Consider the following 13,511-nt stretch of genomic DNA (forward strand, 5'->3'; position numbering starts at 1 on the left):
GCCCAGAGTGTAGATCTGGTCGAAACGGGATTTGCAGCTTCGAATCCGTGCCGCAAGATTGCTGAATATCTGGGGGAAGAGTAAGGGCCGATGGTGCTGGAACTTTACCGAGCGTGCTGCTGTCTCGAACTGGAATGGTGTCGAAGGTACGTTTCGATTTCAGAACTTTTTACCAGTAGGTATATCGCAGAACTCACATTTCGTTATCGTTGTGGATTGCATTTCCACCTACATAGCTGCATTCGATTGCTATTGTCATGCTGCAATGCTTCCGCAAATATTTGAAGGGACGGTGCAGAAACTCATTTTAAACAATAATGAAGCAAAAATTTGGTAAAACTTTTAGGAATCAGGAAATTTCACAATATTTATCGTTCAACAAAATATTTGTTTTAGGTACAGTTTTAAAATATAGCGATATATGTAGGAGATACTAATTCTAAACCATAGACACGACACAGTTGCATTCTTCAAAGCCCACCTCGTTGGGCGCCTATTTCAGTAATCTTCATGTGAGATAGAATACTTTCCATATTTGCAATTATCTCAAAGTGCTCTTCTTAACTTAGTTTTGCATATCGGTTTCCGAAGGAAAAAGATGTGTGCTTACAGTCACTCAAATTACCAGGGCGATGAAAGGAAAATTAGAAAAGTGAAAAACTAGAGTCATTATACGCTTGTTGAGTGGAGATCCGGCCTTCAGTTGGCGCGCCGCTTGATGGAAACCTTGCCGCGGCTGAGCTGGTTGGTGAAGATGCGCACCTTCTGGCCGTCGGACGTTTTCTTGACCCAGATGGCCTCGCTGCCAATGGCGGAGATGTTAGCCGAGAAGCGCGGAATGTCCTTGCCCTCGACGTAGACCGGCTGGCCCCGGTGGAACCAGCGCCGCTCGTAGAGCAGCTTTCCGTCCTCGATTTTGGTTTCCACCAGTGGTGGTTGTTGCGGGGGTTGAACCTGCTGCTGCTGTTGCTGCGGTGGCTGCTGTTGGTTTTGTGATAGGTTCGAATTTGATGACTGCTGACCGCCAGGTTGTGGAACAGGCGGTTGCTGCTGCAGCTGTGCTGGTTGCAGTTGAGATTGGTGATTGTTTTGGTTGAGGTTCTGACTGTGACTGGCGCTTCCTATTGATGCGTTCGGTCCCGACGGGGTGTGGTTCGGGTTGATGGGGTTCAGGTTTGAGGAGGGAAGTGCGGCAATACTAATGTCATTGGAGCTGGAAGCGACGCCAGTATTTACCGGAGTGCTGTTGCTACTGTTCAATTGATAACTGTTGATCGGGCTGGACAGATTGTTCAGTGGGACGTTATTAACGATCTGACTGGAGCTTCCGTTACCGGCAGTGGATGTGCTGTTAGTATGATTCCGAATGGCATGCACCGCTTTGCCGCGGCTGATCAGTTTAAGGTCATTCTCGACTTCCTTCTCGTCCAGCAGCAGAACCAACTGGCCTGTCGTTGGCTTACGACGTTTCTCCGGAACGGGAAGTGGCTCGTTTGGTCGACGACGGAGCTTTCGCGTTACTGTCGGTTTGACGTCGATCGAATCTCCAGTTAGCTCCATTGTGGCGCGTTCGCTCTCAATCATCTTACGGCGGTCCTCGAAGTCCGTCACCAGATTCTCCTGCAAATCATTTTTCTTCTCCTCGTACTCCTTCACCGCGGCATTCTTCTCTAGGATGTAGTCACGCTCAACGCAACTGATCAAATACTCCCGGTAGATCTCGTTCAAACGAATCCGTTCGTTATATTGATGCTCCAGTTTTTTCACCCGTCGAACGTACTCCGGATGTGTTCCGGCGCGCAGCTCATCCAGTTGCTTCTTCAACGATGCCAGCTTGTCTTGATACATTCTGAAAGGAAACAAATAAACCTTTAAACCCTACTTCCGAACGAATTAAAGCGATGGTAACGATTTAAGTAACAAGAAAATAAAATGATTCGCTACGAGCACAGAAACTTGATAAGACTACTTACTGTTCCTTGATCTCGACTGGTTCGTCCATGTTCCGATGGTTACCGCTCGAGCCCAACTCCGTCTCACTCGCTTCCTCCGTGTCTGAAAAACAAATTCCTCATTATTACAACGAATTGCATCACAATTCCACCCCGCGTAAAAACGAACCGAACCTACCTTGATCGCTATCGTCCATATTGTCATCGTCGTCGAACAGATGTTCCTGCTGCTGCTGCGTTTGCTCATTGTCCACATCGTCGAACTCTTCAAAGTCCGCCGGATGCTGGAGCTGAGGAGGCTGTAGGTTGTTATGAAGCGGTTGAACGCCGCTATGGTTGGCAGAAGCGCCTCCACCGAGACTGTTGTTGTTATTGTGGTTCAGATGACCAAACGGATGATGGGACGAGGACGACGTAGACATTTTGCCCGACACTGCCAACAACACCCAAAACACTCACCAAATACTATCAGAAAAATGCGTAAACACACAACCCGAACTCACTCGCGGTCAAATCCAGCACGTACGGGAACCCGGAACACGGAATTTTTCAATTCGGAATAATCCGACCTCGAATTTTGCTTTCTTCTGCCTTGTTTTTGTGACGCTTGTCCATCAGAGAATCATGACAGACGCGAGCGATATTTTCTCTTCTCTCACTCTATCGAACATGATGAAGCCGCTTCGCGAAGCGGGTTGCTGATTTTGTTTACAGTTTTCAGTGACAACAACAGAGACAGGTGCTGTAAGCGTGAATTTTGTGAAGGGGGTTTCGTGTGTGAGTGAAAAGGAGAGGATGCAACAACGCAGATGAGGGTTGCGCAAATGACAGATCGATATGCGTTTTGAAAATATAACGAGAGGATGAATCGTGAATGAATACCCCACAACGGATAACGATTGTACAATTATAAAGGCGAAAAATATTCTTGAATATTTTTCGATTTCACGCAAAATTTGTATACTTTTAACTTATTGATTTACTAAGTAAAATGTGTATTTTAGAAACTTTGTTAATAGTATATAACCACCCCACACAATCACTGTTGAGGTGATTGAAATATGAACAATTTTTTTTTAATACGCTCTTCTAATGAATCTGTCTGCTATTTCCTAACGGTGATAGGCACAGCTCTGTTTGCGAAAACGTATTTGAAGAAACGCAATCTTAGTCGAGCAGTTTAAGGTGCGAGGATGTCAAGAATGGATTTTAAGGTGCAATGAATTCTAGATTGCTTTGAGAAGGTCGTTTGTGTAAAAACTGAACTAATAAAAATCCACACATTTTTAAAGGCAAAAATCTAAAACAATTCACAAATAAATCTAGAGTACTTTTTGAATAGGTCCTATGTGCAATTTACATAAATCAGAGAAATCGATGTTCAAAGTTTCCTGAAATAAAATCAATTGCTAATTTTCACAAAAGCATCGAAAGCATTCAAATACAGTAGACGTTCGATAACTGCAAGTCATTTAACTGCAATGCTTTTTAACTGCAATTCGATAGTTGCAACAGTTTTGCAGTTATCGGACCGCTAAACTTCAAACTGATGTCAAACTCAATGACAGCTGCATTGCGCTGCACATTTAGATGCACTTTTATTGCATCTGACGTCGATTGACAACCGTTTGACGTCTAGAATGCGTTGCAGTTATCGAACGTCATTCGTTAACTGAAAAGTAAACATTTTGCAGTTATCGAACGGCTACTGTACCACATAAAATTTTATAAAAAATTAATATTTTAAATTGTAGTTCATAATCGTTAGTTTTTTCTGTTAAAAACTTAGTTTTTTGGGTAAGTACTATTTTAAATCTTTTTGCAAGTTTGTGCGAACATTCGACCTAATCGATGCGACCTAAAATCAAACCCCATGTTACTTTCGACTAGTAATGTAGATCCGACCGGTTGATAATTGAAGAAGTATTATGAATTCAGTACACAGTTAGATTCGATTACCGAATTCGGTAAAAATTTACTGGGTTTTTGAACAGCGGACTTAACTCGGTAATTTTAAGTGATACCGAAAATTCGGTAAATATTCGAGCTCATGAAATGTCAAAAAAATACTGGTAAAGTTAGTTTTGTTTTGCTGAGTTTCTCGGTAATTTTTTTGTTTACTGTGGTTCACCAAATTTTTCAGTTTTTTGTTTTTTTGTTTTAAATAAACAAATCATTTAATTAACAATCAGAGGTGGAAATAGAGAAAAAATGGGAGGAAATATTTATTGTTGCCTAACTTCTACAATAGTTATATCACAGATAAGTTATATAATAAGTTCATGCAATAAAAACGGATTCTTCCTACTGGATATAATTAGATGCCCTCTGTTATGTCCAAATACCGTGACTAAAGATTTGCAACCGGCAGTAATTGGGAAATTTTCTCAATACCTATTTGTACTTGGGTGATATACTTATACTCGACAATGATTAAACCGGCAAGTACGAACAGCTTCCATCCCTATTACTGCTTGGGCATGGATTGCCGCTGGAGCCAGTTTATTTCCAAAATATAATTACGGCGAATGAAAACAGCAGCAGCCGGTATGTGAGAGAACTTAATCGTTTCTATTTTGTTCTTTTAGATATTCACCAGTGCACCCGTAATTTTGACGATGCTAAATAATTGTTCCGAGTCCGAGATTCACAAATTGTTTTTCCAGAATCCTTTGCGAAAAAAAACACCACCTGAAGTGTTTGCTTCTAGAACATTGAAATGAAAAATGCGGGCAATTGAATTTTCTTGACTTTTCAAACAACGAGCTCAGTTGACGTTTAGTTTTGAAGGGCTAGTCGGTAGAAATGAAAAACTACCGGAATTTTGGTATTCGTATTTACTGACTCTTCAATCTATTCAGTAAACACTAGTAAACAATCATGTATTAAAGTAAAGTCGGTATTAATCATTACTGAATTCAGTAATTCATGAAACATATATCTGACCATCGGTAATATTTTGTCAAATTACTGAGTTTTCGGTATTTTTTACGTTTTACGGTTCGAAGACCGTAAAAAAAATTACCGAACAGGAAAGCCGTGATTAAGTGTGTACACTCATCAAGATGTACTGTCACGGAACGATTCCGAACGCTGGAAGAAAGCAATGCAAGAGGAATACCAGGCGTTACTGGATAACATTACATGATCACTGACGATTCTCCCTGAAGGAAGGAAGGCTATAAAATGTAAATGGGTTTTCAAAACAATACTTGATGCTGCCGGGAACATCGATCGCTATAAGGCAAGACTCGTTATCAAAGGCTACTCTCAGCGAAAGGGGGTGGACTACGATGAAACCTACTCGCCAGTGGTTCGTCACAGTTCGCTTCGGTATTTATTCGCGCACGCTGCTAAGCATAATCTTGTGGTCGATCAAATGGATGCTGTCACCGCTTTTCTGCAAGGTGATCTGGAAGAAGAAATATATATGGAGCAGCCTCCGTGTTTTGAGTAACCTGGAAAGCGACCGTTAGTATGCCGATTGAAGAAAGCTTTATATGGGTTAAAGCAGTCAAGCCGCGTATGGAATGCAAAACTAGATGCAGCACTCAAGAAGTTAGGCTTGAAGGCATCAAATTACGATCCATGCTTATATTACAAGATCTGCAACGGCAAGATTCTGTTTGTTGCAATTTATGTAGATGATCTGATGTTGTTTTCCAACGACGAAGACATAAAAAATGAAGTGAAGGTAAAGCTGAGCAGTATGTTCCGCATGAAGGATCTTGGACCAGCGAAAAGTTGCTTGGGGATCCGGATTACGCAAACCGAAGATGGTATAACACTAGATCAAGAAGTCTATATTGAATCGATTTTAGTCCGTTTCAACATGCAAGATTCAAAAGCCGCTACAACACCAATGAACACTACTATCACAGAGAAACAGACGTCTCACTCAACATATGTTCCATCGTACACCTTTTTAACGGTTTATTTAACTTTTTGTAGGTGGTCAATCGGCCACCGATGGCGCTTTCATCGATTTTGCTTGTGTTTGACGTTTGCACACTACCGCCATCTGGTTGCCGCTTGGCCACTCACCGGGATTTTAGCATTGGGCGACAATGTTTTCGTGGCGATGATTTTGATTGCAATTTGTTCTAAGTGAGACGTCTGTTTCTCTGTGCTACTATCAAGTAGAGGTGTGCGCCGGTCCAATATTCATCGGCGGCGGCGTTTGTCAGAATTTTGGTCGGCGGCGGCGGCGTTTTCGGCGTCACGCCGATAGCCATTTTAGCCGGCGGCGGCGGCGGCGTGCATCGGCGTGGCGTTTTTTTTATTACGTCCCTCAATTTTTTTGTCCTTTTCCTAAACATTTTTGTGGAAAATATTTAGGAGAAATCAAGCATCCGAAAGATATTCAATTTGCAAAAAAAACTAACCGCGATGGAGGTTTGTACTCTGATGGCTTTTCCGCAAATGTGACCTTTAAGTGGTCTTGTTGTGTAGGGGTTATCACGCCTATCTAGAGAGTAGGAGGTTGAGAGTTTCAGTCCCTCCAAGACACGTGGATTCTTTTTCGCAAATTCCATATCAATTTGTCCAATTTGAAACATGTGCTGTGCATATGCACAGCCAAGATATTCAACAAAAAAAAGGTTTTCGAGTTGCCGAATAATATGCAGTTAATTGTAATTTTCCTCGGGAACTACTATGAAGTTTAGACAAATCTATGGAATTACCAAGAGAAGCTTTCTGAATAAAATTCGTCATGAGAAACTCGTCAGAATTTTCACGAGAAATTGTTCTAAATTTCTACAGGAAAATCCTCGGAATATACACGGAAAGTTCTTGTCGAGTTTCTGTTGAGTATTCTTCGAAATTTACTTCATAATTGTAGGAAAGTGCGACTGATAGAATGGGTGTTTTAACGTTGGCTTGCTCAGACTAAAATAATTAGTCTCCGGAATTTAATAGAATTTCCGCGAATGATTGTTCAAAATGTAGATTTTAATATGAAAAATCTTTGCATTTAAACGGAAAATTGTTCGGAATTTTTAAGGAATTTTAGGAAATTCTTTGTACAATAGATGTTTGACAACTGAAACTTATTCAACTGCAATGCTTTCTAACTGCAATTTAATAGTTACATCAGTTTTGTAGTTATCGGACCGCTAAACTTCGAAACGATTTTAAATTCGATGATAGCTGCATTGCGCTGAACAATCAAATGTACTTATATTGCATCTGAAGTTGTCGGACGTGACAATAGTTGGACGTTTAGAACGTTTAGAACTGCATTCGCTAATTAAAACGAAAACATGTTGCAGTTATCGAACGACTAGTGTATTGTCCATAAGACATTCTTGGGAATTTCAGTTGGCCGAAAGCGTCAAGCGGCCGAACTGATAATTTGGCCGAAAAAATCGTTTACCCTAACAGGTCGTTTGGCCGAATAGGTCATCTAATCAAATCCTATTAAGCTGAACTTAACGTTTATCCGCAGCTATTATCAGGTCGAAAATGGTTTGACAAAAAATGTAGTTTGGTCGAAAGCGACATACAGTCAAAAGGAACATTCGGCCGAACTGGTAATTTGGCCGAAAAAATCATTTAACCAAATAAATCATTAGACCGAAATGCCGTTTGGTAGGAATGGCCATTTGACACGAAAATATCCTTTCTGCAAAATACCCTTCCGGCCAAATGGCATTTTCTGTCAAATGACCTATTCGGCCGAACTTGTTTTTTATTCAATTTCGTCAAACGACACTTTTTAAAAAAGGTTGTACACAGGACATTTTGGGCCAAATGGCTCTTTTACCCAAATGACAATCAAACGGCATTTTTGTAATAAACATTGTGAGCTGATAGAGCACTTATTCAACCAAAAATGGTCTTCTACAATAAAAAACTAGCTTATTCAGCCCTAATTGTTTGTTGGGTATTCAGTCAAACGACTTTTTCAGCCTGTTAGGACAAACTGTTACGGTCAAAATCCGGCCAAATGTTCCTGTACGTCGCTTACGACTCAACTACATTTTCTGTCAAACCTGTTTCGACCAGATAACAGTTACCGTTAAACGCTTAGTTCTGCTAATGGTACTCGGCTAGATTACTTTTGGCCTAAAAGCCAGTATCGACTTAAAAGTAGAGAGGCTACGAAATTTTGTTCAATGGTCAAATGACATTTTCCGCTGAATGGCCCATTCTGTCAAAACCCTTTTCGGCCAAACAGCATTTTCGGCCAACGATGCTTTCGGCCAGACGACCTGTTAGGACAAACGGCTTTCTGTGCCAAATTACCCGTCTGTCGCCTTCCGTCAATGGAATTTCCCAAGAATTTCTTATCGAAAATAGAAAGAATGTTTTGAAGTAATCCAAAACATTTCTTGAAAATTCCGAGCAATTTTCCAAAGAATTTTTCGTTGAAATCTACATTTTGAACCATCTTCTGCAGAAACTTTGAAGAATTGGAAATGCCGGAGTTTTTCTCGTGAAAATTCTACAGTCTCCCGCGGATATTGCAAAAAAAATCTGTTTTAAAGTTGACTATGCCAATCTAGCCGTCTAGTGATGAACTTCTCCCTGCGAAAAAAATCAATCTAATAAAGAATAAAAAAAAACTAACCATCTTAAATGATCTAGATTGAGGAAGTGTAAATTTCGAAAAAATCTCCACAGAACTTTCCGTGCATATTCTGAATATTTTCCTAAAGAAATTTTAAACAACTTCCCGTGAAAACTCTGAAAATAATTTCCAAATGAATATTCTTAAAAAACTTGAAGAATTTTCTGACGAAATTCAAAAGATTCTCCTGTTAATGTGTTGAAAATATCCAAAATGACCGATTCAGCCGAACTTTCGATCGAATGTTCATTTCGGTCAAATGGCCCTTTCGACCAAATGACTATTTCGGCCTATTAAGCTATTCATCTAACCATTTCTTTCAGCCAAAGAAACTATCCGACCAAATGACATTCTATGCTAGATACCCTAGCAAAGTCTGAAAATGTAATGAGTGCATATATAAAACATATTTTGATTTTGACTTAAAATTGATTCATAATTTGTTTTCAAATATGAATAATCATGATTGATTACATATTTTAATCTAATTTTGCATGATATGACATCAAACTGTGTACTTGTTTTGTTATCGGAAACCAATATCAAAATTAGTTTTCTATGTGCTCTCAATGACAGCAGGAATAGCTTTCGATTTGATATCACAGTAAGACTTTTCTGCTATACGTTTTGTTACTCAACCGTTAAAACGACCAAAAGGATATCAAGTTGAGTAATAACAATCCATTATTTCACAACATTGAAACAAGTTATCGATTTGCTCTCAATCTTTGCTCGGATAGGCTTCTACCAAATAGTCTTTTCGGTTAAACGACATATTCTGCGAAACAACTTTCAGCCTTGTGATCTCCTTCCATATGGCTTTCTGCTGAACACCTCTTTTCCATTCAAAAATTAATTTCAATGGTAAATTCTTTTGATTTCAAAGAGAAATCCTTCGCAATTTACACACAAAGTTTTTCTTAGTTTTTACGGAGTGATTTTCAAAAATTCAAGTAGAAATTGTATGGGATTTACATGGAAATCATTGGTATCTTCACGGAAAAATCTCTGGTGTTTCAACGTGATGGATCAGGAAATTATACAGGAAATCCATTGAATGTTCAGAATTTCCACTTCCACTTCCAAAATTCTGCGGACATCTTCAAATTTGTATCGGCGTGGAAAATTATAGATAAGCGGCGTGACAATTTTTAATCGGTGGCGCGCCGATGCAAAATGTCGGCGGCGGCGGCGTGCCAAAACTGCCGGCGGTGGCGGCGGCGCGGCGGCGCACACCTCTACTATCAAGCTAACCAAAGAAATGTCACCGAAGAATGTGGAAGAAGCTAAAAAATGGCAACGGTGCCGTATCAAGAGGCAGTTGGGTGCCTAATGTACCTTGCCCAGTGCACACGACCTGATATCTTGTTTGCTGTAAACCACTTGAGCAGATACAATACAAATCCTAGATCTAATCATTGGCAGGCAGTGAAACACTTGATGTGCTATCTGAGAGGAACTTCAAAATGAAGAACAAGAGATCATTGGTTTTTCTGACGCAGACTGGGCCGCTGACACAGATGACCGGAAATCAACTAGTGGATATATATTTCTGCTACAAGGCGGTGCGGTATCTTGGTCTTGTAAAAGGCAGTCAACCGTAGCATTATCTACTTGTGAAGTAGATAATTTGGCGTTGTCTGCAGCGGTACAGGAAGCATCATGGTGGCAAGGACTCCTATCACAGTTCGGCCCAAAGCAGTCAATAGATTTGTTTTGCGATAATCAAAGCACTATATGTATTGCAAAAAATGGCGGGTACACTCCAAGAACAAAGCACATCGACATTCGGCACCATTATATTCGTGATGCTCTGAATCGAAAGATAGTATTCCGTGTATAGTAGAAAATCGAAAATTTGTTTTCAATAAAATGAAATATCTGCAGTTATCAGACGTCGCAACTCATTTCTGATTAGTGCGCATGATAGTATTGTCGGGCCGGCACCAAACCGGACCGCGCGATTGAGCACTCGCGCTGCGACGCGAGTCGCGACAATTTGAAATATTTCATTAGTAGTGCGCATCATGCACGCATGGATGTACTATCATGCGCACTAATCAGAAATGAGTTGCGACGTCTGATAACTGCAGATATTTCATTTTATTGAAAACAAATTTTCGATTTTCTACTATACACGGAATACATCCATGCGTACATGATGCGCACTACTAATGAAATATTTCAAATTGTCGCGACTCGCGTCGCAGCGCGAGTGCTCAATCGCGCGGTCCGGTTTGGTGGCGGCCCGACAATAAATATCAACTATGTTAGCACTGACAAACAGGTGGCAGATGGACTGACAAAAGCTCTACAACGAATCAAACTGGATCGAAATCGACAAGCTATGGGAGTTTCCCAATAATCGTCTTAAGGAGCAGTGTTGTGATGTTAATCATCTTAATCATAGTAAGCCGTTAATTTATGCCAACAACGACAAATAATAAATTTAATTCATTCTGTTATCAACCTCCATACGAGCAAAGTCGTTTTATTGCGCTGCTCTAATAGTGTTTATTATTATTAGACAGAAGCTGTACGACCGTAATCAGTTTAAATTTAATTTTATTGGCATATCGGTCTCGATGCTGCTCATATAGAGGAAGGGAGCAGCGTGTGTGCGAAATCAGATGGGAAAGAAACGGAGTCCGAATGTTATCGCTAGGCAGCGACAAGTGTGAAAATAGTTTGAAAGGTGTTGAAGTATGCAAGGGCCATTTGAGAATAATTAAATTATCGAAGCGTCCGTCTTTGCCGTACATCCTTTCTGGGGATGGCTTGGGCAGTGAATGAAAGTCACTGTTACCGAGACTGGTAAAAAAGAAGGCAACGATACGCATATTTATTATTCGGCTAATACTAAATTAGTTCTAGCGATCGATGTTCATCATTTGGAGAATCATCGATGCTCGTGTATAGTTTGTACACATTGCACCGAGTCTCTCCCGATGCCACCATATGATGCTATTGGAACCTGTTGATGGTGTTGGTTTGCGTGGGAGAGCTATCAGATTCGTCAAATCGTCGTTTGAATCTTTGTTTACAAAAGCAAATAAGTCGTTTTGAAAATTGTGTCTTGATTTTTTTTTTCAAAAACTGCTAGAATGTTGTAAATTAAAATTAATTTTGCCCAGCCATCAAATCCCACTATGCGCCTACCTCGAACCGGAAACAAACTTTGCGTTTCGTTCGTGCGTTGCGGCTGTCAGTGCCTCTCGCGCGAGCAAAACTGTCACCATCTGTCAACCTTCGACTGCCTTCGCTCTTTCTTTTTCCGGCAATCGTATGGAATTGTTGTAACACATTTCGTGCAAGGTGAATTTTCGTGATTTTTTCGTTGGAAAATGTCTTAAAATTAAGAAGATTGGTGTAAACTGGTGCTCGGTTCAACGCTCGATGTTAATCTGTGATTTTAAGTTTAAGTTTATAAGGTTTTCAAGTTGAAAATGGTGTCCGAAGATTTTTACAGTGCCACCCGATCATTACCTCCGTACAAAAAGATGTCAATATTACAAAGCAAAGGGAGATTTATAAATGAGTTATGGATGTAATTGGTTCGCCTGTTTCGCATCAAATAGAATCGTAATAAATTCTTTAGTTGACTAATTCGTAATTCAGCAACACTCATTCTATATACAGCACACGAATTTAGTAGGGTTGGGCGTTGTTTTTTACCCATTGATAATTCCAAATTGTTTAGCGGACAGTGTTGTTTAAAGTTTTTGGAAATAAACACTTAAAATGTTAAATAATCTCAACATTTATTTTATTTTATTTTATTATTACTTTATTTTTCTAATCGATGGTTTTAGTTTTTTGTTTACAAAGTTCAAGACTTGGAGAAATGTATTGGTCTGTGTTTGACACCAATCTTCATTTAAATTTAAATGACCTCATATAAAGTTGTAAACCAACAGGCTATTGCAGAAATAAACATTATCTAAATAAATTTTTCCTTTCTCTTCAGATGTTTATGCCAAAAGCCCATCGCGTCGCCATCTACGAGTACCTCTTCAAGGAGGGAGTTCTCGTAGCCCAGAAGGACTTCTATGCTCCTAAGCACCCGGAGCTGGAAACCATCCCGAACCTGCACGTCATCAAGACGATGCAGTCGCTGAAGTCGAAGAACTTCGTCAAGGAGCAGTTCGCCTGGCGCCACTACTACTGGTATCTGACCAACGAGGGCATTGAGTACCTGCGGTCGTACCTGCATCTGCCCCCGGAGATTGTGCCGTCGACGCTGAAGCGCGCTGCCCGTTCGGAGCCTCAGCGTGCCCGTGCCACCGCTGGACCCCGTTCCGGCGATGGTCCCAAGGGAGGCGAAGACCGACAGAGCTACCGCCGCACCCAGCAGTCCGGAGGTCCAGACAAGAAGGGGGATGTCGGTGCCGGAGCCGGAGATCTCGAATTCGTAAGTTTTGATTTTTTGTTTTGGTAATATTTTACTAAACTTACTGACGATTTTTTATTTTTGTTTTTATTTCAGCGTGGTCCATTCGGACGTGGATCGAAGCCGCAGTAAGGCACGGATTGATTCCATCTGTGTACATTTAATAATAAAAAGTATGATCTAAGAGACAAACATTCGCTACAAAAGAGCGTATTGATGCTTTAGAAAGAAATTCAGTGGAAAAAAATGGCAATTGCTTTTTAATCGTCTGGATTGGTATCTGAAAATAGGTAAGTAGGCGCTACCGGCTGGTCATTACATCTAGACCAACATTTGAAAAGGTATTAACAGCCAAAATTTATTCCTTCTGATTCTTTGTGCACATATAGCTGTATGAATAGTGGAAAAACAGATTGATATACTTACAATATTGATCTAATATAATCTTACCACTTTCTTGTACGAACGACAGGATACGGACGCAGGTTAGAAGTGTGTTGAACAAAAAGAAACAGCAAGACAAAGTTTCTAATCATTGAACATGAACAAGGACTAAGATAAACTCTTTGTGGAATGCTTCATCTGTCATGAAGAG

At 40.3% G+C, this 13,511-nt stretch overlaps 2 protein-coding genes across 2 annotated transcripts; one reads left to right on the forward strand and one right to left on the reverse strand.

Annotated features, from left to right (window-relative positions):
* Nucleotides 1–386: 386 nt before the first annotated feature.
* LOC134213168 (sin3 histone deacetylase corepressor complex component SDS3) lies at nucleotides 387–2,591 on the reverse strand. The gene is made up of 3 exons (XM_062691853.1): nucleotides 2,131–2,591; nucleotides 1,974–2,055; nucleotides 387–1,849 (listed from the first exon to the last, which is right to left on the reverse strand). Exons 1-3 carry the CDS (start codon nucleotides 2,372–2,374, stop codon nucleotides 700–702), a joined length of 1,476 nt encoding a protein of 491 aa, XP_062547837.1. The 5' UTR covers nucleotides 2,375–2,591; the 3' UTR covers nucleotides 387–699.
* Nucleotides 2,592–11,692: 9,101 nt separating this feature from the next.
* On the forward strand, nucleotides 11,693–13,124 carry LOC134213176 (small ribosomal subunit protein eS10B). Its single transcript, XM_062691865.1, has 3 exons — nucleotides 11,693–11,841; nucleotides 12,494–12,937; nucleotides 13,013–13,124. Exons 2-3 carry the CDS (start codon nucleotides 12,494–12,496, stop codon nucleotides 13,046–13,048), a joined length of 480 nt encoding a protein of 159 aa, XP_062547849.1. The 5' UTR covers nucleotides 11,693–11,841; the 3' UTR covers nucleotides 13,049–13,124.
* The last annotated feature ends 387 nt before the right edge of the window (nucleotides 13,125–13,511 follow it).

Source organism: Armigeres subalbatus, chromosome 1 (assembly GCF_024139115.2).
Source record: "Armigeres subalbatus isolate Guangzhou_Male chromosome 1, GZ_Asu_2, whole genome shotgun sequence".
Lineage (NCBI taxonomy): Eukaryota > Metazoa > Arthropoda > Insecta > Diptera > Culicidae > Armigeres > Armigeres subalbatus.

What these genes read in the sequence shown, in the direction of transcription:
- LOC134213168 (XM_062691853.1), bottom strand. Translation starts at nt 2,374, where the DNA reads ATGTCTACGTCGTCCTCGTCCCATCATCCGTTTGGTCATCTGAACCAC. An exon ending in TATGGACGATAGCGATCAAG is followed by an intron (nt 2,056 to 2,130) that starts GTAGGTTCGGTT and finishes TTTGTTTTTCAG; the next exon opens with ACACGGAGGAAGCGAGTGAG. An exon ending in CCAGTCGAGATCAAGGAACA is followed by an intron (nt 1,850 to 1,973) that starts GTAAGTAGTCTT and finishes GTTTCCTTTCAG; the next exon opens with AATGTATCAAGACAAGCTGG.
- LOC134213176 (XM_062691865.1), top strand. Translation starts at nt 12,494, where the DNA reads ATGTTTATGCCAAAAGCCCATCGCGTCGCCATCTACGAGTACCTCTTC. An exon ending in GAGCCGGAGATCTCGAATTC is followed by an intron (nt 12,938 to 13,012) that starts GTAAGTTTTGAT and finishes TTTTTATTTCAG; the next exon opens with CGTGGTCCATTCGGACGTGG.